Source organism: Carcharhinus amblyrhynchos, chromosome 7 (genome assembly GCF_965287045.1).
Source record: "Carcharhinus amblyrhynchos chromosome 7, sCarAmb.v2.hapA, whole genome shotgun sequence".
NCBI classification, from domain to species: Eukaryota; Metazoa; Chordata; class Chondrichthyes; order Carcharhiniformes; family Carcharhinidae; genus Carcharhinus; species Carcharhinus amblyrhynchos.
Window position 1 is genome coordinate 104,981,990 of NC_137330.1, and position 27,211 is coordinate 105,009,200.

The window sequence follows — 27,211 nt, forward strand, 5'->3', positions numbered from 1 at the left end:
GTTTCCCTTTAATGGAAAAGGAGATTCTCTTGGCTAAGTGCCAGCTGGGTGGATTCAATGATGTCAGGGGAAGCTGCTGTGCTTCGAAGTATTTGTTAACTGGACACCTTCACTGAACAAATTTTTCTATCAATTACTCAATGCTTTTGGGAAGCTGTGCCTTTTTGTCTTAATTATGACTGAATTTTATTCCTAGTTTTTAATTGTATGGTACTGGAAGCATTTTGCAGGGCATGATAGTTTGAAAGGTAAAGATGTAAACTGTCCAGACTAGAATGCTGTCCACTATGGAAAGTAAGCAGGATCTGAGTCAGGAACTCCTTGAAGTCATAGAGCAGAATTTTTTCAGCCACTCCCCACTCCAGTAGTTTTTTTTCCAGCAGTGGAGACAGCCTACCATTGGCCAGTTGCATGATCTTCCTGGACCAAGCCCAGAAGATCCGCCAGCAGGAAGGACTGGAAAATTTTATATTTAGGGAAGTGCAACTTTTTAATGTAATATGGGTACAGTAGAATAGTGGTGATGTTACTGGACTAATAATCCAGAGCTGGGAGTTCAAACTTCACCATAGATGCTGGAGAGTTTGAATCTAATCAAATAAATCTGGAATAAAAGCTAGCATCAGCAATGGTGACCATCAGACTGTTGGATTGCTGAAAAAACTCATGTGATTTACTGACTTCCTTTAGGAAAGGACATCTGTTGCTTTTACTCTTTTGAGGTCACCTGTGATCCAAATGTGGTGTACACTTGACTCTGGACCTGCAGCTGATTCTTAATTGTCCTCCCAAGTAGCCAGGCAAGCCACTCGGTTGTATTCAAAAATGTGGCTCACTCCCATCCTCTTAAGGGCATTAAATGCTGAAATGGAACCTACATTCTGTGAATGAATTTTTAAAAACTTTGAGTGGAAGATTATGGACAGTGAGATGTTCCAGCTGATGGACAATGTCAACATTTCTTCTTAATCTTTCCTGTTGACTAGTTAGTTCCTCAGTCGACCTCTCCTCATTTGCGAATTCCTTATTATTTTTGTTTCCTCCTATGGTTACATTTCTATGCTCAATGTTTCAATTTCTCAAAAGCATATGAGCCATTTTCAAACTGCTTCCCATGTCAGTTAACATGCCACTGTGATACGTTCCACCTTTTCACATAGGTGGAAATTCTAACATCAGGATCTAGAAGAAATCTGTTTTAGAACTTGAATCACAGAAACAAACTGCTGGAGCCAATAGGCGATGCAGATGTTCATGCTTCACATGGACATCCCACTTTACTTCTTAACTTCATGCCACACTGATATAATATCTTTCAATTCCTTTCTGTCTCATGTGTTTATCTAAAATCCCCTCCAATGTGTCTGTGCTATTCAGTTTAACTGTTTAACTATTCCATGTGGTAGCATAGGTCCTCACATCTGCACCATCTTCTGCACGGTGAGTTGTGAGGGCGCAGCGGTTATAGCAGCAATATCAGGAGATTGGCTGCAAAATGCTCTTGCCCATGTCTTGAATGAGTATGCACCACGAGACATTTTTAACTTGGATGAAACTGGACTGATTTACCATCTTTTGCTGGACCGCTCTTTGATGTTTAAGGTTGAAACTTGTAATGGTGGAAAGTGGAACAAGAAATGTGTCACTACCATGGCCTGTACCAATAGGGATGGCACTGAAAAGCTACTGTCTATAGTGACAGGAAAGTTCAGGAAGTCACATTGCTATCAAAACATGCAGTATGAGGCTAACAAAACCACTTGGATGAACTCCAGCATTTTTGAGGTGGATCAGGAAAGTGGACAAAATGTACCAGCAGGAGAAATATAAGATAGTGTTCATGGCACATAACTGTCCTGCACCCCCTGACATTGTTGGCCCAAGAGCATCAGGTTGATGTTCTTGCCTCAGCCATTCTCCAGTCAATGGATCAGGACCTGCTACAACTGCAGCTGATTTCTCAGGTTGTCGAGGCCATCAAAAAGAAGGAATACGATCCAACTGCTCTACAGGCTGTGCTCACAATGAAAGTGACAGAAGTCACAACTGCCAACTGCTTCCGCCAGACCCAAACGGGTTACAGTTGCAACTGCCGAAGGGTGAAGCCAACCAAGCCGATGACGAGGCACTTGATGCTCGCTTACTGGAGGATGGCATGGAAATTCCAAGAGACAACCATGGAAACTTACACAGAGGTGGGCAATGCTGCATTCTGCGTGACAGGACTGACAGATGATGTAGTTGCAAATGCAGTATGTTCCTCAAACGAGGAGCCGGAAACCCTGACTAGTCTGATTAAATTCCCATCCGTACGTGCTCCTGCTTCCCTAGCTGATGCCATGAAGGCTGTACAGATACTGTGGGATTTCACATTGTGACACTGAAACAGCAAAAATATGTTTGACTGTATGGCGCACATCCAAAGACAACATACTAAGCAGAGAAAGGTTATCAAGTTTTTCCGCAACTAACTCCAAACACTTTTCAGTGCAGAGCTCTGGTATTTTACAATATTGAGCCATTGTAAGATGTGAGCAAATTGAATAAAGATTTAGTTATTGATTTACTGTGCCTGCTTGTTTACATTTGGCATTTAAAACTGTTGTTTTCACATAGTGTGTTTGTGAGCATAACAGATCGCAGAGACACACCATTCATGTGTGAACAGAAACTGCTTGGCTATCATGAAGCTCCACTTAACACACATTTGTGGGTGGATCCCCTGGGATTCAACTTGTTGGGATTTTATTGTTGATTTAATTGCTTGGCCTTTCCAATGGGAGCTGATCTAGCAGCTGCTGCATCTGTTTTCCACCGTGCAGTCAGAGTTTGTCTTTGTTTGCAATACAGATCCAGATACAAGGCCACAGTGCCCTGCTGTTGATCCAGTTGTGGAGTTTTATGTGTTAATTCACGTCATATTCTTAAGAATGCATCAGCTTCATCGTAGCCAGCAGTTTTAGAAAATTTTCCATGTCATCTAGAATAAGATGAATCTCCAACCATGAGTCATTGTTGCTTTTAATTAAAAACCAAGGCAATGTCAGACCCTATACAAATGGCATTGATTAGTCAAGATTCATTCTCATTGGTTACAACTTCCAACCACGTTGATTGAATTGTGACCCCTGCAGTCAGCTCCAATTTATCCATTTAGGCCAATTTTTTAACTAACAGAATTGTAACAGCTTCTGTATTTAATTTGTTGGATTTTATTGTTTTAAATTCACGTGCCCAATTTAAATTTCTGTACATATTCATGCCTTATGAATTAAAATACTGTCAGCATTTAACAGAATATTTTTCATCTGACTTTCTGGCACACAAATATTAAGTAAAAGTCATCCAATAATAAAAACAGAAAATGCTGAAATTGCTCAGGAGGCCAGACAGCATCGTGGAGAGAGAAAAACGGAATGAACAAAGGGCAAAGAACATTACAGCACAGGAACAGGCCCTTCGGTCCTCCAAGCCTGTCCCGATCATGTTGTTCCATCAAGACCAACCGCCTGTATCCCTCTATCCCCCATCTGTTGCTGTGTCTATTCAGATAAGTCTTAAATATTGCTAATGTGTCTGCCTCAACCACCTCACTTGGCAGTGCATTCTAGGCCCCCACCATCCTCTGTAAAAAAAAAGAAAGTACTTCCTCGACCCATCTCCACTGAACCTGCCCTCCCTTATCTTGAACTCGTGTCCCCTTGTAATTGTCATTTCTGCCCTGGGATAAAGCTTCCAACTGTTCACTCTATCTATACTCCGAATAATTTTATGAACTTCACGTCATCCCTCAGCCTCCGTCTTTCCAGGGAGAACAATCCCAGTTTATTCAATCTGTCCTTATCGTTAATACCCTCCATACCAGGCAACATCCTGGTAAATGCTGCCATTGGTCTGCTATGTGACAACTTAGCCGGAACTCTCCGGCCATTCGTGGCGTGAGGTGACATCATTGGGAATTCCCACTGACAGAGGCAAGACCAAAGAATTCCACCACTGGCAAACAACATGCCACCTCTTACTGGTGGGAAACACACAGCCAGGAGGCTGGAGAATCTCGCTCCTTATATTAAAACCAGAAAATGCTGGAAAATCTCAGCAGGTCTGTCAGGATCTCCGGAGAACGGAGAATTAACCTACTTTTTCCCTACATTGAACTCCATCTGCTACAGTTTGCAATTCACTCGATCTGTTTATGTCCCTTTGTAACTTCTAGCTCCGGTCTGCACCATTTATTATTGTTACCTCTCTTGCTCCCCCAGGATCTTGATCTCTTTTAATTTCTCATCTACATACTGATTGTTGGTGACATCATCTGAAAACATGTCCCTTCCCACTCCATGTCACAGACACAGAACAGAATCCCTACAGTGCAAAAGGAGGCCATTTGCCCCATCAAATCTGCATTGACCCTCCAATAGAATTTTATATCCAGGCCCTTTCCCCGCGACACCGCATATTTATTCTGCTAATTCCTCTAACCTACACATCTAGGGACACTAAGGGTCAATTTAGTATGGTCAATCTACCTAACCTGCGCATCTTTGGAATGTGGGAGGAAACTGGAGCACCCAGAGGAAGCTCATGCAGACGTGCGGAGAATGTGCAAACTCAGCACAGTCACCTAAGGCTGAAATCGATCCCAGATCCCTGGCGCTGTGAGGCAGCAGTGCTAACCACTTTGCCACTGTATACACTGATGACACCTAGCTCTATTTCACCATCACCTCTTAAACCCTCACTGTCCCTAAATTGTCACAATATTTGCCTGACATCCTGTAATGGATGAACAGATTTTTTTCTAAGTCTTGAGAAGACTAAAGCCTTTGATTTCTGCCACAAATTTTGGTCCCTAGCTACCATTCCATCATTCTTCCTACCTGAGGCTGAACCTGGCTGTTTGCAACCTCATTGTTTGGTAACATTACCTGGCTCATATCATCTGCTGCTGATTCCTTCATCAATGCCATTGTTTCCTCTACTTTATTTCAACACATTTCTGGAAGGCTTCCCACGCTTCTATAAGCACAAGATTATCTGTTGTCTCTGCCCAAATTTTCATTGTCTCTTCCACACATGATCCCTGTGCTTCATGATTTATATTGGCTTCAAGTTGAGCAAAGTCCTGATTATAAAATTCTAGTAATTGTTTTCAAATCCTTCTATGGTCTCACTTACTTGCAATTTCCTCCAGCTCCATATGAACAAAGAACAAAAAGTTACAGCATAGGAATAGGCCCTTTGGCCCTCCAAGCCTGCACCGACCATGCTGCCTGACTTAACTAAAACCCCCCCTACCCTTCCAGAGACCATATCCCTCTATTCCCATACTATTCATGTATTTGTCAGGATACCCTTAAAAGTCACTACCATATCTGCTTCCACTACCTCCCCGGCAACGAGTTTCAGGCACCCACTATTCTCTGTGTAAAATATCTGCCTCGTACATCTCCTCTAAACCTTGCACCTTAAACCTGTGCCCCCTAGTAATTGACTCTTTCACGCTGAGAAAAACCTTCTGACTATCCACTCTGTCCATGCCTCTCATAATCTCGTGGACTTCTACCAGGTCACCCCTCAATCTCTGTCGTTCCAGTGAGAACAAACCAAGTTTCTTCAACCCCTCCTCAGAGCTAATGCCCTCCATACCAGGCAACATCCTGGTAAATCTTTTCTGTTCCCTCTCCAAAGCCTCCACATCCTTCTAGTAATGTGGTGACCAAATTGAACTATATTTCAAGTGTGGCCTAACTAAGGTTCTGCAAAGCTGCAACATGACTTGCCAATTTTTAAACTCCAAGATATCTGTGCTCTCCCAGTTCTGGCCTCTTGAATGCCACAAACACAGAATCACTCCAGACCCTAACTGTATGCTGCATGAAAAGGTCCTTTCTCATCACTTTTGCTTCTTTTACCAAATAGTTTAAATCTGTGCCCCCTCGCTTTCGATCCATTTACAAATTGGAACAGTTTTTCCCTCTCCATTCTGTCCCAATCCTGCATGATTTTGAATACCTCTATCAAATTCCACCTTGGCCTTTTCTCCAGTCTGCTCCAGTCTGTCACCATAACTGCAATTCCCCATCCCTGGGACAATTTTTGTGGATCTGTTTTGCACTTTCATCAATGATGCCTTTTTATCCTTTCTAAAGGACCCAGAACTAAGCGCAATATTTCAACTGAGACTAAAGAAAGCAAAGAGTGGTTGTAGATGCGTCTTTTTCTGCGTGGAGGTTGGTCAGCAGTGGAGTGCCCCAGGGATCTGTTCTGGAACCCTTGATGTTTGTGATTTTTATAAGTGACCTGGATGAGGAAGTGGAGGGATGGGTTGGTAAGCTTGCTGATAACACAAAGGTTGGAGGTGTTGTGGATAGTGTGGACGGATGTCAGAAGTTGCAACGAGACATAGATAGGATGCAAGAGTGGGCAGAGAAGTGGCAGGTGGACTTCAACCCAGATAAGTGTGTAGTGATTCATTTTGGCAGGTCAAATAGGATGACGGAATATAGTATTAAGGGTAAGACTCTTGGCAGTGTGGAAGATCAGAAGGATCTTGGGGTCCGGGTTCATAGGACTTTCAGATCAGCTTCGCAGGTAGAGAATGTGGTTAAGAAGGCGTATGGTGTCCTTGCCTTCATCAATCGACGAATTGAGTTTAGGAGTTGGCAGGTAATGCTGCAGCTGTATAAGACCCTGGTCAGACTCCACTTGGAGTACTGTGCTCAGTTCTGGCCGCCTCATTACAGGAAGGACGCAGAAGCCATAGAAAGGGTGCAGAGGAGATTTACAAGATGTTGCTTGGATAGGGTGGCATGCCTTATGAAGATAGGTTGAGAGAGCTTGGTCTTAGGAGAAGGATGACAGATGAGCTGATAGAGGTGTATAAGATGTTGAGAGATATTGATCGAGCGGATTCTCAGAGGCTTTTTCCCAGGGCTGAAATGGCTGCCACAAGAGGACACAGGTTTAGGATACTGGGGAGTAGGTACAGAGGAGATGTCAGGGGTAAGTTTTTCACTCAGAGGGTGGTAGGTGCGTGGAATTGGCTGCTGGCAGTGGTGATGGAGGCGGAGTCGATAAGAGTCTTTTAAGAGACTTTTGGATAAGTACATGGGACTTAGTAAGATAGAGGGTTACAGGTAAGCCTAGTAGGTAGGGACATGTTCGGCGCAACTTGTGGGCCGAAGGGCCTGTTTGTGCTGTAGTTTTTCTATGTTCTTTGTTCTGAACAAATGTCTTATACGAGTTAATCTTATACTCAATGCCCCATTAATAAAACTCAGGATATTGTATGCTTTATGAACCACTCTCTCAACCTATCTTGCCATCTTCAATGAATTATGAACATATGCACCCCGTGTAGAATTGTGCCCTTTATTTGATATTGTTTTTCATGTTCTTCCTCCCAAAATGAATCACTTTACATTTCTCTGTGTGGAACTTCAGGTGAGACCTGTCCACCCATTCCATCAAATTGTTTATGTCGTTAAATTCTACACTAGACTCCCCACAATTCACAATGCTTCTTAGTTTTGTGTCATCTGAAAATTTTGAAATTGTGTCCTGTACACCAAGACCTAGGTCATTAGTATATATAAGGGCAAGCAAGGGTCCCAGCACAGACCCATGGGGAAATCCCCTACAAACCTCCTCTAGCCCAAAAAGTACCTTTTAACCACTACACTGTTTCCAGTCACTCAGCCAGTTTTGTATTCATGTTGCTACTGTCTTTTATTATCCAGTGAGATGTAACATTGACCAAGCATTTGACCAAACATTTTTCTATTTGCACTAATACTTTTTATGTGGCATGATGTCAAATGTTGTTTTATGTTATTCCTGTGAGTTGCCTTGGGATATCTTATTGTGCCAAAGATGCAATATAAATACAAGTTGTTGTGTCTCCTAAATGAGTGTCATCTGTAAACCTGGAATAACCACTCTATTGCCTCATACAAGTTGTTGATTATATATTTTATGTTGCAAAACTGTATGCAGATTCCTGGGGATCATTACTTGTCAAATCCTGTCATTTGGAGTAAATTTCCTTGATCACTGGGCTGACTCCTATTTCTTAAGCAATTACTAATCTGTGTCACATGTGCCCATACTGTTCCGATAATCCTTTATCCCCTTTTTCTTGATTCTGTTGTGCAGCATTGTATCAAATGTTTTTTGGAAGTCCATGTGAACCACATCAACAATGTTCCCAACTCCAGCAAACAAAACACAATTTTCCCATCAGAAATCCATGCTGGCTGTCCTTAATTAAAAGGAATTTGTCCACATGACTATTTTGTCCTGAATTATTTTGAGTTTCCCCATCATAGAAGTTAAACTGACTGGCCTGTAATTGCTGGGCTTATTTTTTGAACAAGGGTGTAATATTTGCAATTCTCCAGTCCTTTAGTACCACTCCCAAGTCTAAGGAAGACTGAATAATTTTAGACAGTGCCTCCACAATTTCCACTCTCACTTCCCTCAGTAACTTTAGTTGCATCTCATTTGATTCTGATGCCCTATCCACTTGGTGCCTTATCCTGATGTCTTATCCATTAAGTAGAAAGAGCCTTTTTCCCCAGTTAATTGTTCATACTCTAAATTGTTCTCTGCCCTTTTTCATAGTCAGATCTAATGATACAATGATCACTGCTCCCTAAATGTTACCCTACCGATGCTTGACCCACTTGGCCCAAGTCATTCCCAAGAACATGGCCTGATTGTGCCACCTTTCTCATTGGACTGCAAACATACTGCTGTAGAAAATGTTCCTGAAAACACTCTAGGAACTCTTGGCCCTCTCTGCCCTTCACATTCCTATCCAGTATCCCAGTCTATATTTGGAAAATTCAAGTCCCACCATTAGAGGTACTCTGTGGCCAGAATTTTACTGTCCTGCCCGCCACAGGAATCGGAGCAGGCGAGGGGCGGACCATGGAAAAGTCCGTTGAGCTCGAGTGGGACTTCCTGGTTTTGGGGGTGAGTGAACCTGGAAAATCACACCTGATATGTTTTCTGTAATTTCCTCAAATTTATTCCTCTACATCGTTCCCACTAATTGGTGACTTATAAATTACACCGATATAATTGCACCTTTTTTGTTCTTTCGATCTGTTTTAACCTCAAGTTTGATTTGATTTATTATTGTCACGTATTAGTATGCAGTGAAAAATATTGTTTCTTGCGCACATTCAGACAAAGCATACCATTCACAGAGAAGGACAGGAGACAATGTGGAATGTAGTGTTATAGTCGTTGCTAGGGTGTAGAGAAAGATCAACGTAGTGCACAGTAGGTCCGCTCAAAAGTCTGACAGCAGCAGGGAAGAAGCTGTTCTTGAGTCAGTTGGTACGTGGCCTTAGACTTTTGTATCTTTTTCACAATGGAAGAAGGTGAAAGAGAGAATTACAAGGTGCATGGCGTTCTTAATTATGCTGGCTGCTTTTCCGAGGCAGCAAGAAGTGTAGACAGAGTCGATGGATGGGAGACTGGTTTGCGTGATGGATTGGGCTACATTCATGATCTTTTGCAATTTCTTGCAGTCTTGGGCAGAGCAGGAGCCATACCAAGCTGTGATACAACTAGAGAGAATGTTTTCTATGGTGCATCTGTAAAAGTTGGAGAGAGTTGTAGCTGACAATGCAAATTTCCTTAGTCTTCTGAGAAAGTAGAGGCGTTGGTGGCCCTGCCTTCAGCTGTAAGGATCCTAAACTCTGCATTTCTCTTTCTAAGTCTCTTTCTGTCTCTCCCCTCCTTTAAGATGTTCCTTAAAACCCGCCCCTTTCATCAAGCATTTTTCTATCTGCCTTAATACTTTTTATGTGGCATGGTGTCAGATGTTGTTTTATATTATTCCTGTGAGGTGCCTTGGGATATTTTGTTATGCCAAAGGTGCAATGTAAATACAAGTTGTTATTGTAAATGAGTGTCATCTGTAAACCCTGGAATAACCACTATGTTCCTCATACAAGTTGTTGATTATATATTTTATGTTGTCAAATCCTGCCATTTGGAGTAAATTTCCTTGATCGCTGGACTGACTCCTACTTCTACTACTTAAGCAATTAATAATCTGTATCACATGTGCCCACAGTGTTCCAATAATCCCTTATCCCCTTTTTCATGCTCTATCTATCCATTCTAATCTTAAATGGTGACCTGTTTTCTATGTCAATCACTAACCTGTTCATCCGCAATGAAATACTTATCTTGCTCAGACCTATTTCACAGGATCCATCTGCATATTTGACATGACATTACTGTAGTAAACTGTTCCCTAAAGTAGGGTGAGCACTTTCCATTCAATCCAGTGAGACATTCTGGCCCCATCTTTGCTGATACCAGCTCTAACATATGGTAGTAATAAACATAAAAATGAATCTGTGGTGCACTTCCTGACAGCACATTGTTTCCTTGACTTTTCATATTATAAATTCCTGTGTCCACCTTTTATAATGTAAACTGCTATGTAAATTAGCCACACTAATTCCTCAGTTTTTTGTATCCCAGCTCCTTAGACTGCACCATCAAAAAAACTGCACCAGTTAGCTCTACAACTATTACTTCTGAAGTTATTGTAGACATTTCAATTATACATAATTTTTAAAAAATTGCTGTTGGGTTGTAAGCTTTGTTGCCAAGGTCAACATGTATTGCCCATCTGAAAGTGATGATCAGCTGCTGAATATAACCACAACACTGTTAGGAAAGGAGTTCCAGGACTTTGGCCCAGTGACAGTAAAGGAACACTGAATTATCTCCAATTCAGGATGATGTGTGACTTGGAATGGAATTTGCTGATGGTAGTATTGAAGAGTTATACTAAAATATGGACAGCATATCTAACTGAAATATCTGTGTGCCCTGGTCCAATTATCACTATTGCTGTTATCCCATTCACTGTAAGATTACATTTGTTCTTGATGCCCCATGCGCATCACCACAGGAGATTAATTGTTGTGTAGTATAAATGATATAAAAGCCATGTGGCTCAGGTGGATGCCTTTCCTGTACAAGTGCAGCTGCCCTCTGTTGCTGTCCTCTGCACTGCTTGATTTTTCACCCTAGCTAATAATTTTATAATGAGAATCATTCTACATCTAAACAAAACAATGATTTTTGGGCGAGGGTGTGATTATTCACATTTTATTTACTATGAATTGAATGTAGAGAAACATGGTAGTTAAGTATAAAAGTAACATCAAGTTCTTTTTAAAATAAAAATGAAACGATCGTGTGGTGGAATTTGTTCTCTTCATCTTGTTAATCTGTCTGCAGTCAAATACCTCCATTAAATTTATATAGGATTTATGATAGGCTTAGTGCTTACCCAAAGCTGGAAAATGGATCATGTGAATGTGTATGGTGTTGTAAACCTTAAAGATTGCCATACTCCAACCTCAAATAAATAAATCATGATCATGCATTATTTTATGATTACAGCTTTAGCTGTTGGGGGAGAGAAAAAAAAATCATGTTCAGGTTGAAATTAAATTTAACAGTTACCTTTGTATGTGAGTTTTATTATTTATCATTTATAAGTATATTTTTGTGTAGGTACAAAAATGTACTTATAAATGAACATTTATTGTGAAATAATTTTTTATTTTCTCAATCTAGGCCAGAAATAAACTGGAAATAATTAGGAGCCCTCTGATAAACTTTCAGTTTTCTTTGTGTGTTGCACTCAAACTGCACCCGTCACACAAAATATGACCTCCCTATTCCATTGGATTCAGGTTGAACATTTGCTGTGGAATATACAGAAACTGGGAACTGCCATGTACGAAAATCTTGCAATGCAATTGTTTATTTTTAAGGTGTTCCTGTCTTATTTTTGGATGCCACTGTTTTAGCATCTGTGCCAAGCTTGTACAGTTATTGGCAAATGAGCAGCTGAGAAGCCGTACTTATTTAGAAGATTGCTGTTCTTTTTTGTTTTAACTGATTTGAAGGTGATTGTTACCATATGACTGAAAGAAATGCCTTCATGGCATCATAATGACACACAAGCTTCTCCCTCAACCCCACGAATTGATGGATCTGTCAGGATAATTGCCAGGCTTCTGCAGCTTAGCAACATTTTCTACAGTGACAGGGCATACAAGTATCACTTTAATGATGATAGTGTCTCTGTACGTACTTTTTCCATTAGAAAACGCAGCATCTTATTTTCGTAACAGTGTGATTCGGCACAGTCTGGAAATGTGCAAAGTTTTGCTGTCTGACTTCAAAAAGTTTAGAATTCAATGTTTTCCCTTCCCCCACCTACCCTTATATCAGTAAACCCACTGTGCAATTCCAGATGGTATCTGTCAGAGTTTGCTAACCTGAATAAAAAGGGTCACCAGATTACTTTTGAGCAGCCAACAAACTTGTGCAATAATTACATGAGCCATCCATGGCAGATAACCAATTAAACCCCTTGAGGGCTAAATTAAATTCACCCTTCTGATACTCTGGATTTTCCAGCATGAGTACAGAGTACCAATTGAACCAAGAAATTATCCATGACATAGTGGCATACCCACATAGTGGCTGGTTGCCAGCAGCAAGCTGGTAGCCACTGCAGCCAGAACTTTCATTCAATGAAAAATACACCATTTGAATAACTGTCAGCTGCAACAGCGCCCCTTTCTATGGGGGGAGTCTTTTCCCTTTCTGTCTGATGATCCTCTTGGACCCCATTTGTGGCCCTCTCCTGGGGTTGCTGACCTTTCGATGCTGGGTGGCCTGCTATTGATCCTCTAGGTTTAGGAGCCCACTTGTTATCATTAATTTATCGAAGCTCTTAGAGGCAACCACTTGATTGGCGATCTCCTCCAAAATCTCTCCCAAGGTCTTCCTGCTGGCATTTGTGGAGTATCTGACACACACATCATCCCAACAGCAGGGTGAGAGTGGGGAACAAGAATCTGCCCCTAGTATGTAAACCATACCCAGCTTCCATGTTCACACTGAGGCGATTAGCTAGGTCACCCACATCATTCATCCTGAATATCTAGGAAGAGCAATGAAGTCTTTCAGAAGTATAATTACATTGAGGTTTTGCAGGCCTCACCAAGTGTAATAAATATATTTCCTTTGAAATCACATTAATGTCTGCAGGAAGATATGTTAAATGTAATTTACTGATTGATAAATTATCCAGATTATATGTTATGAATTTCATGTGGTTGTTGTGTGGTAATTATGGGGCAACAAGTGAACTTTGGTAAGTTCTATTGGATTCCAATAAATCTGTCAGACTGGTAAAGCCATTATTGAATGGCGGGGCAGGCTCGAAGGGCTGGTTGGCCTACTCCTGCTCCTATTTCTTATGTTCTTAATACAATATTATACATTTTTAGCACCCAATATTAAAGGCAACATGAATACATTCAGAAATGTTCAAAGAGCAGCAAGGATGACTCAGTGACTTAAAATTTCCAGTGGTGATCAGAGTTGAACTTCTTTCCACTGGCTGAGTCTGAATATAATCCAAGTCTTTAAATTGTAATGCAGTGTGTCATGAATGGCTAATGTATAAATAAATTATGTAGCTTGAACTGATCACCAACTGAGAGAACCTCTGCTTAAAATTGACATCCTCAAAGCATAGCCTTAGACTAAAGAACCATTTCCTGAAAAGGATACACTGCTTTCTGAAACATTGTGCTGTATTCAAAATTTAGTTAGAAAATATCTATTTAAGAAAAAGATTGGTCATTTAAAATGTTACCATTTCCATTTGAATTGCTTTGCAGAGTTATTACCATAAAGTGTATCGTGCAGAACAAGTGACCCATTCAAGAAAGGTGAATTTGTCCAACAGTAAAATGGCACCTCCGTTGTATGCATCTAATCTACCACCTTTCTGATTGGAATTTTATTCCATGTATATAGGCTGGAACTTTCCAGCTGTTTGCGCCGGCGGGATTTTTTTATATATCTGGTTGGCAATCAGTGAGTAGTGTTGGTTAGGGATCAATGTTGGGACTGCAACTGTTTATAATTTACATAAATGATTTGGAATTGGGGACCAGGTGTAGTATGTCAGAGTTTGCACATGACAGGATCAGTGGTAGAGCCAAATGTGCAGGGGGATATAGATGGTTTGAGTGGCCAAGGGTCTGGCAGATGGAGTATAATATTGGTAAATGTGAGGTCATCCAAGGGTAAGCAGATTTAGGACTGAGTTGAGGAGGACCTTCTTCACACAGAGTTGTGACTCTGTGGAATTCTCTGCCCAGTGAAGCAGTTGAGGCTACCTTGTTGAATATTTTTAAGGTAAGGATAGATACATTTTTGAACAATAAAGGAATTAATGATTATGGTGAGTGGGTGAGTGAGTAGAGCTGAGTCCAGGAAAAGATCAACCATGATCTTATCGAATGGTGGAGCAGGCTCGAGGAGCCAGATGGCCTACTCCTGGTCCGAATTCTTATGTTCACCCAACAGCATACCCATGCCATATGTTTCACAGCGGTGACCGGTGCATTCAACTGGAAACTCCTTGACAACAACAGGACCAGAAGATCCCACTGCCAGCCAATGGCAGGCCACCTTCGACACTACAAAACACAGCAGGATATGTGGAAAATCCCACCGATAGGGAAGCTACACAATTTCGCCGCTGCTGTCCTACATGAACCTCCCTTTGATACAGGGAAGCTCACAACCAGAATGTCAAAATGAGTTAATCTCCTGAATAAAGTGAACAGCAAATGGTCAGAACTGGGGAAATTATTACCAATGGTGAATATGAATGAGAAACTCTTGGATATAATGTTACCCTTATAATCAACTTGACACAAACCTGAGCAGCTGTACAACTTTCCCAAGGCCCCAACAGGATTAGAGTCTTCATGTTAGACAGAGTGTTTTAACCAGTTTATATCACAGTAATGCCTAGTGCTCTGAAAACTGTGCAAAGTTGCATGTGTGCAGTTCTCCAGTTGCTGAATCAGCCTCACAATGTAAATGGTGCAAATCAGCAAGAATGTTTTCTTTATACAAATGGGAAAGATGTTCAGTGTAACACTATGATTCTAATCCTACAGGGACCTGAGGAACGTAGTGCAGCTGGCCAGCATTAAATAATGTTGATTGTAAAGTTAAATTTATATCTTGGAGTGCTCCATCCACGTTCAGAGTCGAGGACAAGAGCCACAGTTTTATCAGCCTGCATTTACAAGAGATTTAACTAATTTGTAGAAAGTACTAATAAAAGAAAATCCTGCAACTGCTGGAAATCTGAAAAATAGATAAAAAGTGAAGGAACCCTGGAAGCCAGTCAGTGTCAGAATAACCATAACTGCAAACTTCTCTTGCCAACTGTCTGCAAATGCATTTACTGCATCACCTTTTTATTTGTCGAAAGAGCATGAGGTATCAACCTGTAAATGGCAGAAGTAAGGGACAGGTTTGATATGAACATTTATATTCCATTCATTTTTGGTGGGCAGCATGATGGCATAGTGGTTAGCACTGCTGCCTCACAGCGCCTGGGATCCGCATTCAGTTCCCAGCTTGGGCCACTGTCTATGTGCAGTTTGCATGTTCTTCCCGTGTCTGTGTGGGTTTCCTCCAGGTGCTTCAGTTTCCTCCCACATTCTGAAAGATGTGCCGGACTGTGGCGACTAAGGAAATTTCACAATAACGTCATTGCAGCATTAATGTAAGGCTTACTTATGACTAATAAATAAGCTTTTATCTAAAAAAAATTGAATAAAAATATGCATTTCCTTTACTACCAAACATGCACTCATCAGGACAACTTGCAAGAATACTAATACGAGAGAAGACAACAATTTATGCTGTAAGAGAAGAGTGTACTGATTGGTAGAGGTGTTATCATAGAAAATGCACCAACTAGTTGATGGTGACTGACAGCTAACTACCAAGCATTGTTTAAAATTTAAACCAGGCAGTTTGACCGTGATTGGTTAAGATACAAGCCCGAGGAATGAACCAGTAAATAGCTGTCACTTTGTTTAGCTGAAACAGGTGCAATGTGTGTGTGTCTGTCTGTCTGTAAAGAACAGTGCCCTTTGTGTTAATGAATGTAGGTTCTTGTACACACGTGGTACACTGCGAGCCTAATTGCCAAATCTTAAATTTGTTGTTAGAGTAGTTCTTAGCATTCTGAGGATTATTGTAGCATATGTTGTCCCAATCATGAAAACATATCTAATATTGGACACTCTGTTTTGAGTTTTGCAATCACAGGCTAGTTGAGTACGGTCTGTATCTTGCCCACTGCGAACAGCAGAAGGGATAGGCTGTTTGATATGATCCACCGATCTTCAGGATGTACGGTCTGTGTACCTGGCATCATACTGGCACTGAAATTCATATACCACATTACTTGTGTGATAGGCAAAATATCTTCCTGGCTTGATGGTAGCATCCTGTTAGTAGCAAATGCCACTTGTGTTGCAACTGCATAGTGGCAACGTGAAACAAGTAGCTTTCCCTGTTGCTCAGGTCTTAGGTTACCTTGTTCTTCAGGGTATCTCAGAGGGAGACAGGACACTTTTCAATAGCCTCAGACCATTTCATGAGGTTTGCCCAGTATAACAGTGTGAAAGATGTCTTCACTGGAATGAGACCTCACTTCCTACTCCTTGCATATTTCTGATATCTGATTGATAAGTTTGCTATATTTAAATCCGCAGCTGAATGTCATAATTTCCTTGCATGTCTTAATGGACTCCATCCTGTTCTCAGATTCTCCTTTGAAATGGAGCAGTCAAATTAACTTCCTTTTCTTGATGTACTAGTTGAGAAATATGCTGCAGAGTTTAATATGTGCATTGGGATTCATCATTAACCTCATAAATAAAGCCTGAGCCATTGGCTCCCCATGCAAACTTGATGCTGAATAAGGCACATCAAAGACATCCTATGAGATAATAGCTACCTTGAAAGATCATTTAGTGCTGTATATCGCAGATTTGTATCAGATGGCATGTCCCTTCCGGAATGGACAAGATACATAATAGTACCCAACCAGCCCATGCTTGCAAAACTCATAACACGGCGTCCAACATTAGTTGGATTCCTCTGTGTGTTAAGAATTATGCTGGCAATCTTCTCAAATGGGCTCACAGTTCAGTGCATTTGCATGTACTGGAAGCTGCATATATTAATATACAGGGCCCTGTTCTGTGCAGACAGAACATAAGAACATAAGAAATAGGAGCAGGAGTAGGCCATCTAGCCCTTCGAGCCTGTCCCGCCATTCAATAAGATCATGGCTGATCTGAAGTGGATCAGTTCCACTTTCCCACCTGCCCTCCATAACCCTTAATTCCCTTGTCTGCCAAAAACCTATCTACCTGTGACTTAAACATATTCAACGAGGCAGCCTCCACCACTTCAATGGGCAGAGAATTCCAGAGATTCACCACCCTTTGAGTGAAGAAGTTCCTCCACAACTCTGTTCTAAACTGCACCCCCCCCCCCCCCCCAACTGCGCGCCTTATTTTGAGGCTGTGCATTCTAGTTCTGGTTTCGTAGAACATTACAGCGCAGTACAGGCACTTCGGCCCTCGATGTTGTGCCAACCAGTAGAATGAATCTAATGACCCTCTAACCTAAACTATTCCAATGTTATCCATATGCCTATCCAATGACCATTTGAATGCCCTTAAAGTTGGCGAGTCCACAACTGCTGCAGGGGGGACATTCCACGCCTTTACTACCCTCTGAGTAAAGAACCTACTTCTGACATCCATCCTATAATTATCACCCCTTTCCTTTCTAAGCGGAAAGAATCTGTCTACCTCTACCCTATCTAGCCCTTTCATTATCTTGTAAGTCTCTATAAGATCCCCCCTCAGCCTTCTAAACTCCAACAAGTACAGGCCCAGTCTATTTAATCTCTCCTCATAAGCTAACCCCCTCATCTCCGGTATCAGCCTGGTGAACCTTCTCTGTACTCCCTCCAGGGCCAATATATCCTTTTGCAAATAAGGGGACCAAAAGTGCACACAGTACTCCAGTTGCGGCTTCACCAGTGCCTTGTAGAGTTGCAGCAAGACATGGAACATAGAACACTACAGCACAAACAGGCCCTTCAGCCCACAAGTTGCGCTGATCTGCTTTTATATTCTATCCCCCTCACAATAAAGGCCAACATTCCATTCGCCTTCTTGATCACCTGCTGCACCTGCAGACTGAGTTTTTGCGATTCATGCATAAGGACCCCCAGGTCCCTCTGCACAGTAGCATGCTGCAGCTTTTCACCTTTTAAATAATATTCCATCCGACTATTATTTCTTCCAAAGTGGATAACCTCACATTTGCTAACGTTATATTCCATCTGCCAGGTCCTCGCCCACTCACTCAGACTTTCCGCATCCTCCACACAATTCGCTTTTCCACTCATCTTCATGTCATCAGCAAATTTTGTTACCCTACACTCAGCCCCCATCTTCCAGATCGTCTGTATATATGGTAAACAGTTGAGGCCCCAGCACCGATCCTGCGACATGTCACTAGTCACCAACTGCCAACCAGAAAAGCACCCATTTATTCCAACTCTGCTTCCTGTTAGATAGCCAAACCTTAATCCACGCTAACACTTTACCCCCAACTCGTGTACCCTAACCTTCTGCAGCAACCTTTTGTGAGGCACCTTATCGAACGCCTTCTGGAAATCTAAAAACACCACATCCACCGGTTCCCCTCTATCTACCGCACTAGTCACATCTTCATAAAAATCCAGTAAATTCGTCAAACACGACTTCCCCTTCACGAATCCAGACAGAAAGAACATGAATGCTCTGTTTCCACTAAACAAAATAGGTAGCAGCTGTTACTCAGGGCAGTGCATTAACCAATTACAGTTAAACCATCTGGTTTACATTTCAACCAGCGCTTGGCAGTTAGCTGTCAATCACCATCAACTAATCCATGCATTCTCCATGGAAATGCCTGTACCAATCAGAGTCCACTTGCCAACCAATTAACACTCTGTTTTCATACAGTATAAATTTGTCGTTTTCCATTCACTGATATTCTTGTGAATTGTCCAGATGAGTGGCAGACAGAAAACTTCAGTGAAATGTCTCCTTTTTTCAGCAATACTCAAATAAGGCAGGCAGTTTAACTGTGATTGGTTAAGACAGTGGTCCGAAGAATGAACCAGTGAATGGCTGTCACTTATTTTGTTTAGCTGAAACAGGTGCAATATGTGTACCTATACGTCTGTCTGTAAAGAACAGGCCCTGTGTGTTAATCAATGTAGGTACCTATACTTACAAACATGGCATACTGCAACTCGATTGACAATCTGAAAATGAAATTTTGATCTGCAGATTCTCCTCATGAGGACTTAATAACAAAGTGACCAGTCCTCTGCTGGTGCTCTCATTTTAAGGGAATGTTCCTCTCAAGGGAATACCATGTCTTTCTCCTTCCCCCAGCACTCCTGGTATTGTCAACTCGCCATTTGAGAGGGGAAGGAAAATTGCTCCCAAACTTTAAATAAGACTGCCTTTCTGCCCTGCAGCGATGCTATGCTGCTGATAACTTGGACTTCAGCCCCTCAGTGAGAGGATGAGGTGGGGTGTGGAGGCTGGGGGGGATGGGAGGGGGCAACATCTTTGGAGTATAGATTGCACGTAATGCACACAGGCGTCCCCAGAACGATGTGCCCCCATCTTCCTGCCTTTCACAAAGTTCTTTTAAAAAATAGCTTCCTGCTGTTGTCCACCTCTACTACCTAGTCTTTTTATGACAGTGAGGTAGGTTGAGGGCCTTAATTGGGAATTAATTACCTATAAAAGCCCCACAAAAGGCCTAAGGGCAGGTGAGCTAATGGGCAACTTACCCCTCCCCAGCTGAAACTTTCTAGCCTTTGACACTGGCAGGAATCCAACACCACGGAACACACAGCAGGTTACAGATAAATCCTGTCCCCTGGGGATGGTTGGGTGTGGATGGAAAGGCAGTGGGCTAACCACCCAACATATTTGACATCCCTCATATCTGCCAAAAACACGCCTGGCATAGGGTTGTAAAATCCAGCCCATTATTTATTTGAGGATTCTGCAATATATATAGAAGACAAAGGGGAGCAGTGGAAGGGTGCGTTTCTGAATGGAGGCATTTCTGTGACAAATGGCATTCCTTGGGAATCAGTGCTGGAACCTTTGCTACTTGTAACATGTATGAATGATTTGGAGGAAAATGCAAGTGGATTGATTAGCAAAGGTTGGTGGATCTGTAGATAACGATGAGGACTGTCAGAGGATACAGCAGAATCTAGATCGGTTGGAGACTTGGGCAGAGAGATGGCAGATGGAGTTTAATCTGGATAAATTTGAGGTAATGCATTTTGGAAGGTGTAATACAGCTGGGAAATATACAGTAAATAGCAGAACACTGAAGAGCATTGATAGGCAGAAGGATCTGGATGTATAGGTACACAGATTATTGAAAGTGGCAACGCCGTTGGTGAAGGTAATCAAGAAGGTATACAGCTTGTTTGCCTTCATCGGCCGGGGCATTGAGTTTAAAAATTGGTAAGTCATGTTGCAGCTTTATAGAACCTTAGTTGGGCCACACTTGGAATATAGTGTTCAATTCTGGTTGCCACACTACCAGAAGGATGTGAAGGCTTTGGAGAGGGTACAGAAAAGATTTACCAGTATGTTGCCTGGTATGGAGGGCATTTGCTTTGAGGAGAGGTAGGAGAAACTTGGTTTGTTCTCACTGGAATGACAAAAGTTGTGGGGTGGCCTGATAGAAGTCTACAAGATTATGAGGGGCATGGACAGAGTGGATAGTCAGAAGCTTTCTCCTTGGATGGAAGAGTCAATTACTAAGGGGCATAGGTTTAAGGTGCAAAAGGGCAAGGTTTAAAAGAGATGTACAAGGCAAGTTGTTTTACACAGAGGATGGTGGGTGCATGGAACTCACTGCCGGGGGAGATAGTGGAAGCTGATATGATGGTGACTTTTAAGGGGCGTCTTGACAAATACATGAATAGGATGAGAATAGAGGGTATGGTCCCAGGAAGGGTACTGGGTCTTCATTCAGTCAGGGGCAGAATGATGGACCTGTTCCTGTGCTGTAATTTCCTTTGCTCTTTGTTTTTTTATTGCTAACATGTATAGTTAAATAGTAACAGTTGTAATGTCTTTTCCAGTGCAGTTAACAGATATCAATTCATGCATTTAAGATATGTGCCATAGTAGAGATTTGCTGTTTATAAACCTCTGAAATGGCATACTGCTAGCGTTTTATCAGAATATGAGGTTAATTTCTGATGTTGCCACGAACAAAGACCCAGTTCCTTTGACCTTGACCTACATTATTTCCTATATTGTAAAGAGGGAGTGCAAAGCATTTGCACTTTTGAGCTGTAACCTTTTCCGTAGAATGGTGCTAGGGTATTATCACCCATTTATCGTAGGTCCAATCCTCTTAAATAATGTAAAATCTATAGTTGACTCCATTACAGTTAAATGAAAAGCTTCATGATATTAGAGTTGTTCTAACATTGAAGGACATTTCAATGCCCTTGAAATGTGTTGGCAATAACTTCAACATATAGGAAACACATCTTTCTGTGAGAGTAGTTCACATGAATTTGTAATAAGTGCACCAAGAATAGAACATCCCTTTCAAACCCTGCATTGGATGTATTTAAAACTCAAGTTGTCTTGATCTTCAAAAATTTGAATTGGCTCTTTCTGGCAGCTAAATAGTTAGTTTGTGCCATTTTGCAAACCCAACTGCAGTTGTATAGATTTGACCTAGTGAATGTATGGTGTGTATCCACAGCTGCAATGAATCTGTCAATTAGGACCACTCTGGTAGTTTAGGTTATGTTCTTAATTAAAGGTTGGATGTGTGCCTGGACACATCAGTATAAACGTGTTCCAACTTCAGAATAGATTTTGTTTCTATTAATGGAGATTTGGGGGATGGGAAATAATAAATGCATTTTGCTTTCAGTAATTATAGTAAGAGAAGGTAAAGAACCAAAATAGTAAGCAATATTGCTCTGACTATAGAAATGCTTGTCCAACACATGATGAGAAAATAATTTGTCCCAGGATTGGTGCATGGTGCTTTAGATATGACAGCAAAACTGGGAAAGTATTTGTCATGTTCAGAAGTAAATTGTGTTTAACGAAGTGTAAAAACAGAATTAACAATGGAGCACTTACACTGAGAGTAGTTGATCTTTTTCAGGATTTATTTATTTATACACAATTACTCAGTGTTGATCTGTATCTGTTGTGGAAGGAGATAGATGGTTCAGAGAAAACGTTTTCAGCACAAATGATTTATTGTGGCATAGCTAATAAAATTATAAATGCATCTCCTTAAGTGTTATGTGTCTGTTTTAACTAGTTGGCAGGCATATTTTGTTTCACAAATCCATTTTTTGCATGCCTTCCTCTCTTTATATTAGTATCCACAGAGCCGTTCTGTCACATGAAACACTTCATGTTACCTGCTAAATGAAATGCATGTAAATGCTGATTGGAAGATGTCTGACATGTAATAAATTACCTTATCTCAAGGACATTGCTTACTATTTGACAATACTCACGTAGCTGTAAATCACAACCAGTCAGAATGGCAAATCGTGTTGCCCAGATATATCAGAGTACCATTTTGGCGAACATTCAGGTAAATGTGTAACGATTATCTTTGAATGTTGACTGATTTAAACTTGTGTCGTCAGCGAGGTATGAAGTGTTTCATCTAGATGTGACCTCAGGAGGGGGTGAAATTTTTCTTGACAACAGTATATTAGTGGGAGTAGGCCAACCGACAGATAATCAAAAGTTCAGACTGTTGTGGGAGGCCATTACAATGGCTGCATTTAGGAATGGTGTATCCCTTGTTCCTCAGATAAGAGTTTTCCTACTGAGTCAAGTTGCTGTGAAGCAACAGTAATAGTGGAAAAAATGGTCACAGAAATCAGAAAAGAACATTCAACGAATGTCCTTGGGAAAGTATTCCTCAATCAAAATCGGATGTGACCGCTCTACTTTTGCTAGTACCTTGGTCTAATCATCACCTTTCTCACGTACTGTGACTTAGCACATGTCCTTGTCAATCAGACAGATGCATGCCTGTTTCCATGGTTATATTGTTTAGCACATCACTGTCATTTTGACATTGCCTTTAATATCATATTATAATAGGTTCTGACACATATTAGATGCACAAACAGTTGTTTCAGCATCTTAAATGTAAGCCTGATGTGGTTATAGTTCCTGTTCTCCTTCGAGAAGAGGAGAGCTTTGATAGACATGTCCAAAGTCTTGAAGGGTTTTGATGGAATAAGTTGAGAAATTGTTAAAACAAAATACCTGGAATGCTAAGTGGGAAGAGAGAGTTCACCCTTAAAATAATGGCTGTCTTAAACCTTGGTCATCGGCACTTATACAAACCAGCAGATTCCAACATTCAGTGAATGGATTGAATAGAAGGATGAAATTAATTCCAATACTTTCTAACAGTCTAAATTTTTATAGTGCCACAATTTTACAGAATTTTTGTGGCTTCAGTTGGGTGCCTATAGCTGTGAATTTTGTCTTGTTCATTTATTTGTAATTCGGGGAGATGCAGTAATATCAAAATTGTTTACATTTTATTCATATTATTTATATATTTTGCTGCTGTGTATTTTAAAGGAAATTGTCAATTTTAACTTCTTTTGTATTCTTTTCTCTTCACCCTCAAGGAATTGAATGTTTTAATTGCAGAGAGAGGTTTTTGACATTCATTATTTTAGCTCAGCTGTAATCATTATGTTCAGATTCGTGAGCATTTTCTATCTAAAGAAATAAATGCCTAACCCTTAAAAATATCCATCATCTGTGTTTCTTACAGCCGTCTAATAATTGCAGTAGTTCCATGTTAAGTGGTTCATCAGTTGTTTGCATTATCTGCTTGTTCAACAATCATCTCTTTTTCTTTCCTTTCATGGACTAGTTTACCACTCTAATGTGATGCTCCAATGAGCAACATACACTTTGTTCTCTTTATTTCTCTGTACAATGCAAAATTGTTGATGTATTTAACAATAAAGAATAGTTGAGACTTCCTCTTAGAGCTTTTATCCCATTTATTCATCACTTTGACAGTTTAGCTTTTGTGTGAGCACACACTTTGTGCTTTTGGAGTTTTTTGCTCAGCACGTTCTTTGGAATTGATTGAATAGTCTGAACTTTAGCAGGGTTTTAAGCAAGGCTTTTTTTCCATTTGCTTATCGTCTCTCTTGCTATCTTATAGGGACATTCCTGTGGACTTCAAGTACATTGCTGAGCCAAGTATGCATTCCATGCCTGCAGTGACATTATCACCAAACGGTGAGTTTGTCTAATCATTCTGGCCATTACATCCCGTTTCATTGGATGCTATGGTATATTTTTAACAATATAGCTGATCACATTTATTTTGTGAAATGTCTTGAGGCATTTTGTAAGAGGGCAGTCAAACAAAATTTAACATTAATTGATAGAATCATACAGCGTAGAAGAGGTTCTTTGGCTTATCAAGTCCACACCGACATATTAGAAACACCTGAATTCCCACCTAATCCCATCTGCCAGTACTTGGCTCAAAGCCGTGAATGTTATGATGTGCCAAAGGCTCATCCAGATACTTTTTAAAGGATATGAAGCAACCCTCCCAGGCAGCGCATTCCAGACTGTAATCACCCTCTGAGTAAAAGGGTTTTTCCTCATATTCCCTCCTAAACCTCCTGCCCCTCACCTTGAACCTATGTCCCCTCGTGACTAACCCTTCAGTTAAGGGGAACAGCTGTCCCTTATCCACTCAGTCCGTGTCTCTCATAATTTTGTACACCTCGATCAGTCGCCCTTCAGTCTTCTCTGCTCCAATGAAAACAACCTAAGCCTACGCAACCTCTCTTCATAACTTAAATGTTCCATCCCAGGCAGCATCCTGGTGAATCTCCTCCGCACCCTCTCCAGTACAGTCACATCTTTCCGATAATGTGGCGACCAGAACTGCACACAGTACTCTAGCTGAGGCCTCACCAAAGTTCTATACAACTCCAACATGACTTCCTGCTTTTATAAACTATTCCTCAGTTGATAAAGACAGGTTTCTTGTATGGAGGTTTACTAGGCTGATACCGGAGTTGAGGGGGTTGAGCTATGAGGAGAGGCTGAATAAACTAGGCTTGTACTCGTTAGAGTTTAGAAGAATGAGGGGAGATCTCATTGAGACGTATAAGATGATGAATGGGATGGATAGGATAGAGGTGGAGAGACTCTTCCCGCTCAGAAAGGACAGTAGGACTAGGGGGCACTGCCTCAAGATAAAGGGGGGGCGGTTTAGAACGGAGTTGAGGAGGAACTTCTTCACTCAAAGGGTGGTGAATCTCTGGAATTCTCTGCCCGTTGAAGTGGTGGAGGCTGCCTCGCTAAATATTTTTAAGACGTGGGTTGATGGGTTTTTGATAAGAGAGGGGATTAAGGGTTATGGGGAGAGGGTGGGAATGTGGAACTGAGCCACGACAGATCAGCCATGATCTTATTGAATGGCGGGGCAGGCTCAAAGGGCTAGATGGCCTACTCCTGCTCCTATTTCTTATGTTCTTATGTTCTTTTTCACCACCCTATTAACATGCCCTTCTGCCAATGTCCTCTGGCCCCACCCACAGATTGTCCCCTTCCAGAGATCTATGGACAAACATGCCAAGATCCTTTTGTTCCACAGAACTTCCTAGTTTCCTATCATTTGTTGAATGCTTTCTTGTCAAATTATTCTTTCCAAAATTTATCACCTCACACTTTTCAGGGTTAAATTCTATCTGCCCATTTAATCTTTCCATCTACATCTCCTTGTGGGCCAAGACACTCCTCCTCAGTGTTAACTACCCACTCAATCTTTGTGTCATCCACAAAGATTCTGCCTCCCACTTTGATGACAATGTCATTTATACAAATGACGAATAATATGGAGCCCAACACAGATCCCTGTGGTACGCAAGCGGACACCAGCTTCCAGTCACTAAAACAGCCTTCTGTCATCACCCTTTGTCTTCTACAACTGAGCCAATTTTTAATACACTTTATCAAAGGTCCCATATAGGAGACTTTACAAGTCACCTATGTGTGACCTTGTCAAAGGCTTTGCTGAAATCCATGTAAACTACATTGACTGCATTGTCCTCATCTACACATCCCATCACCTCCTCAAAAAATTCAGTCACATTTGTTCGACATGACCTCTGACGAAGCCAAGCTGACTGTCCCTGATCAAGTTTTGCCCCTTCAAGTGGAAATAAATGCTCTCCTTCAGAAGTTTCTCAAATAATTTCCCTACCACTGATGAGAGACTCACTGGTCTGTAGTTCCCTGGTTTATCTCTACAACCCTTCTCAAATAGTGGAACCACATTAGCTGTTCTCCTGTTGTCTGGCATCTCCCCCATGGCTAGAGAGGAATTGAAAATTTGGGTCCGAGCCCATGCAATCTTCTTCCTTGCCTCTCATAGCAGACTAGGGCATAATTCACCTGGACCTGGAGATTTACCCACTTCTAAGGCTGCCAATACATCCAATACTTGTCCTTCCCTATGTCAGTTTGCTCAAGAAGCTTACAGTCTCTCTCCCTGAATTCGATATCATCATCCTCATTCTCTTGGATGAAGACAGATGTGAAGTATTCAACACTCGACCAGTATCCTCTGGCTCCACCCACAGATTGCCCCCTTGGTGACAAATGGGCCCCACTCTTTCCCTGGTTATCCTCTTCCCATTGATATACTTATAGAATATCTTGAGATTTTCCCTACTTTTACCAGCCAGAGCTTTCTCATATCCCCTCTTTGCATTCCTAATTGTTTTCTGAAGCTTCACCCTGCATTTTCTATACCTCACTAATGCCTCCACTGATCTGCTCCCCTTGTACTTTTTAAAACCTCTTTCTTCCTTCACATTGTATCCTGAATATCTCTGGTCATCCATGGTTTTCTGGGCTTATTATTCCCACCTATCACCCTAGAGGGAACATGTTGGACTTGCATCCTCCCCATTTCCTTTTTGAATGCCCCCCCACTGCTCTTCTGTAGATTTTCCCATCAGTACTTGTTCCCAATCTACCTTGGCAGATCCTGTCTTATTTTAGGAAAATCCACTCTCCCTCAATCCAGAACTTTTTGTTGCAGCATGTCTTATTTCCTTGTCCATAACACATTTAAGTTGTATCATGTTGTGATCACT

At 41.3% G+C, this 27,211-nt stretch overlaps 1 protein-coding gene across 2 annotated transcripts in view; it reads left to right on the forward strand.

The window, feature by feature from the left end:
• cdc40 (cell division cycle 40 homolog (S. cerevisiae)) overlaps positions 1-27,211 on the forward strand; it is a 135,848-nt gene that overhangs the window by 94,673 nt on the left and 13,964 nt on the right. For both annotated transcript variants that reach the window (XM_080192903.1, XM_080192904.1), the window contains exon 13: positions 24,250-24,326. In XM_080192903.1, coding sequence (XP_080049029.1) covers positions 24,250-24,326 — 77 coding nt within the window. The remainder of the gene's footprint in view (positions 1-24,249; positions 24,327-27,211) is intronic.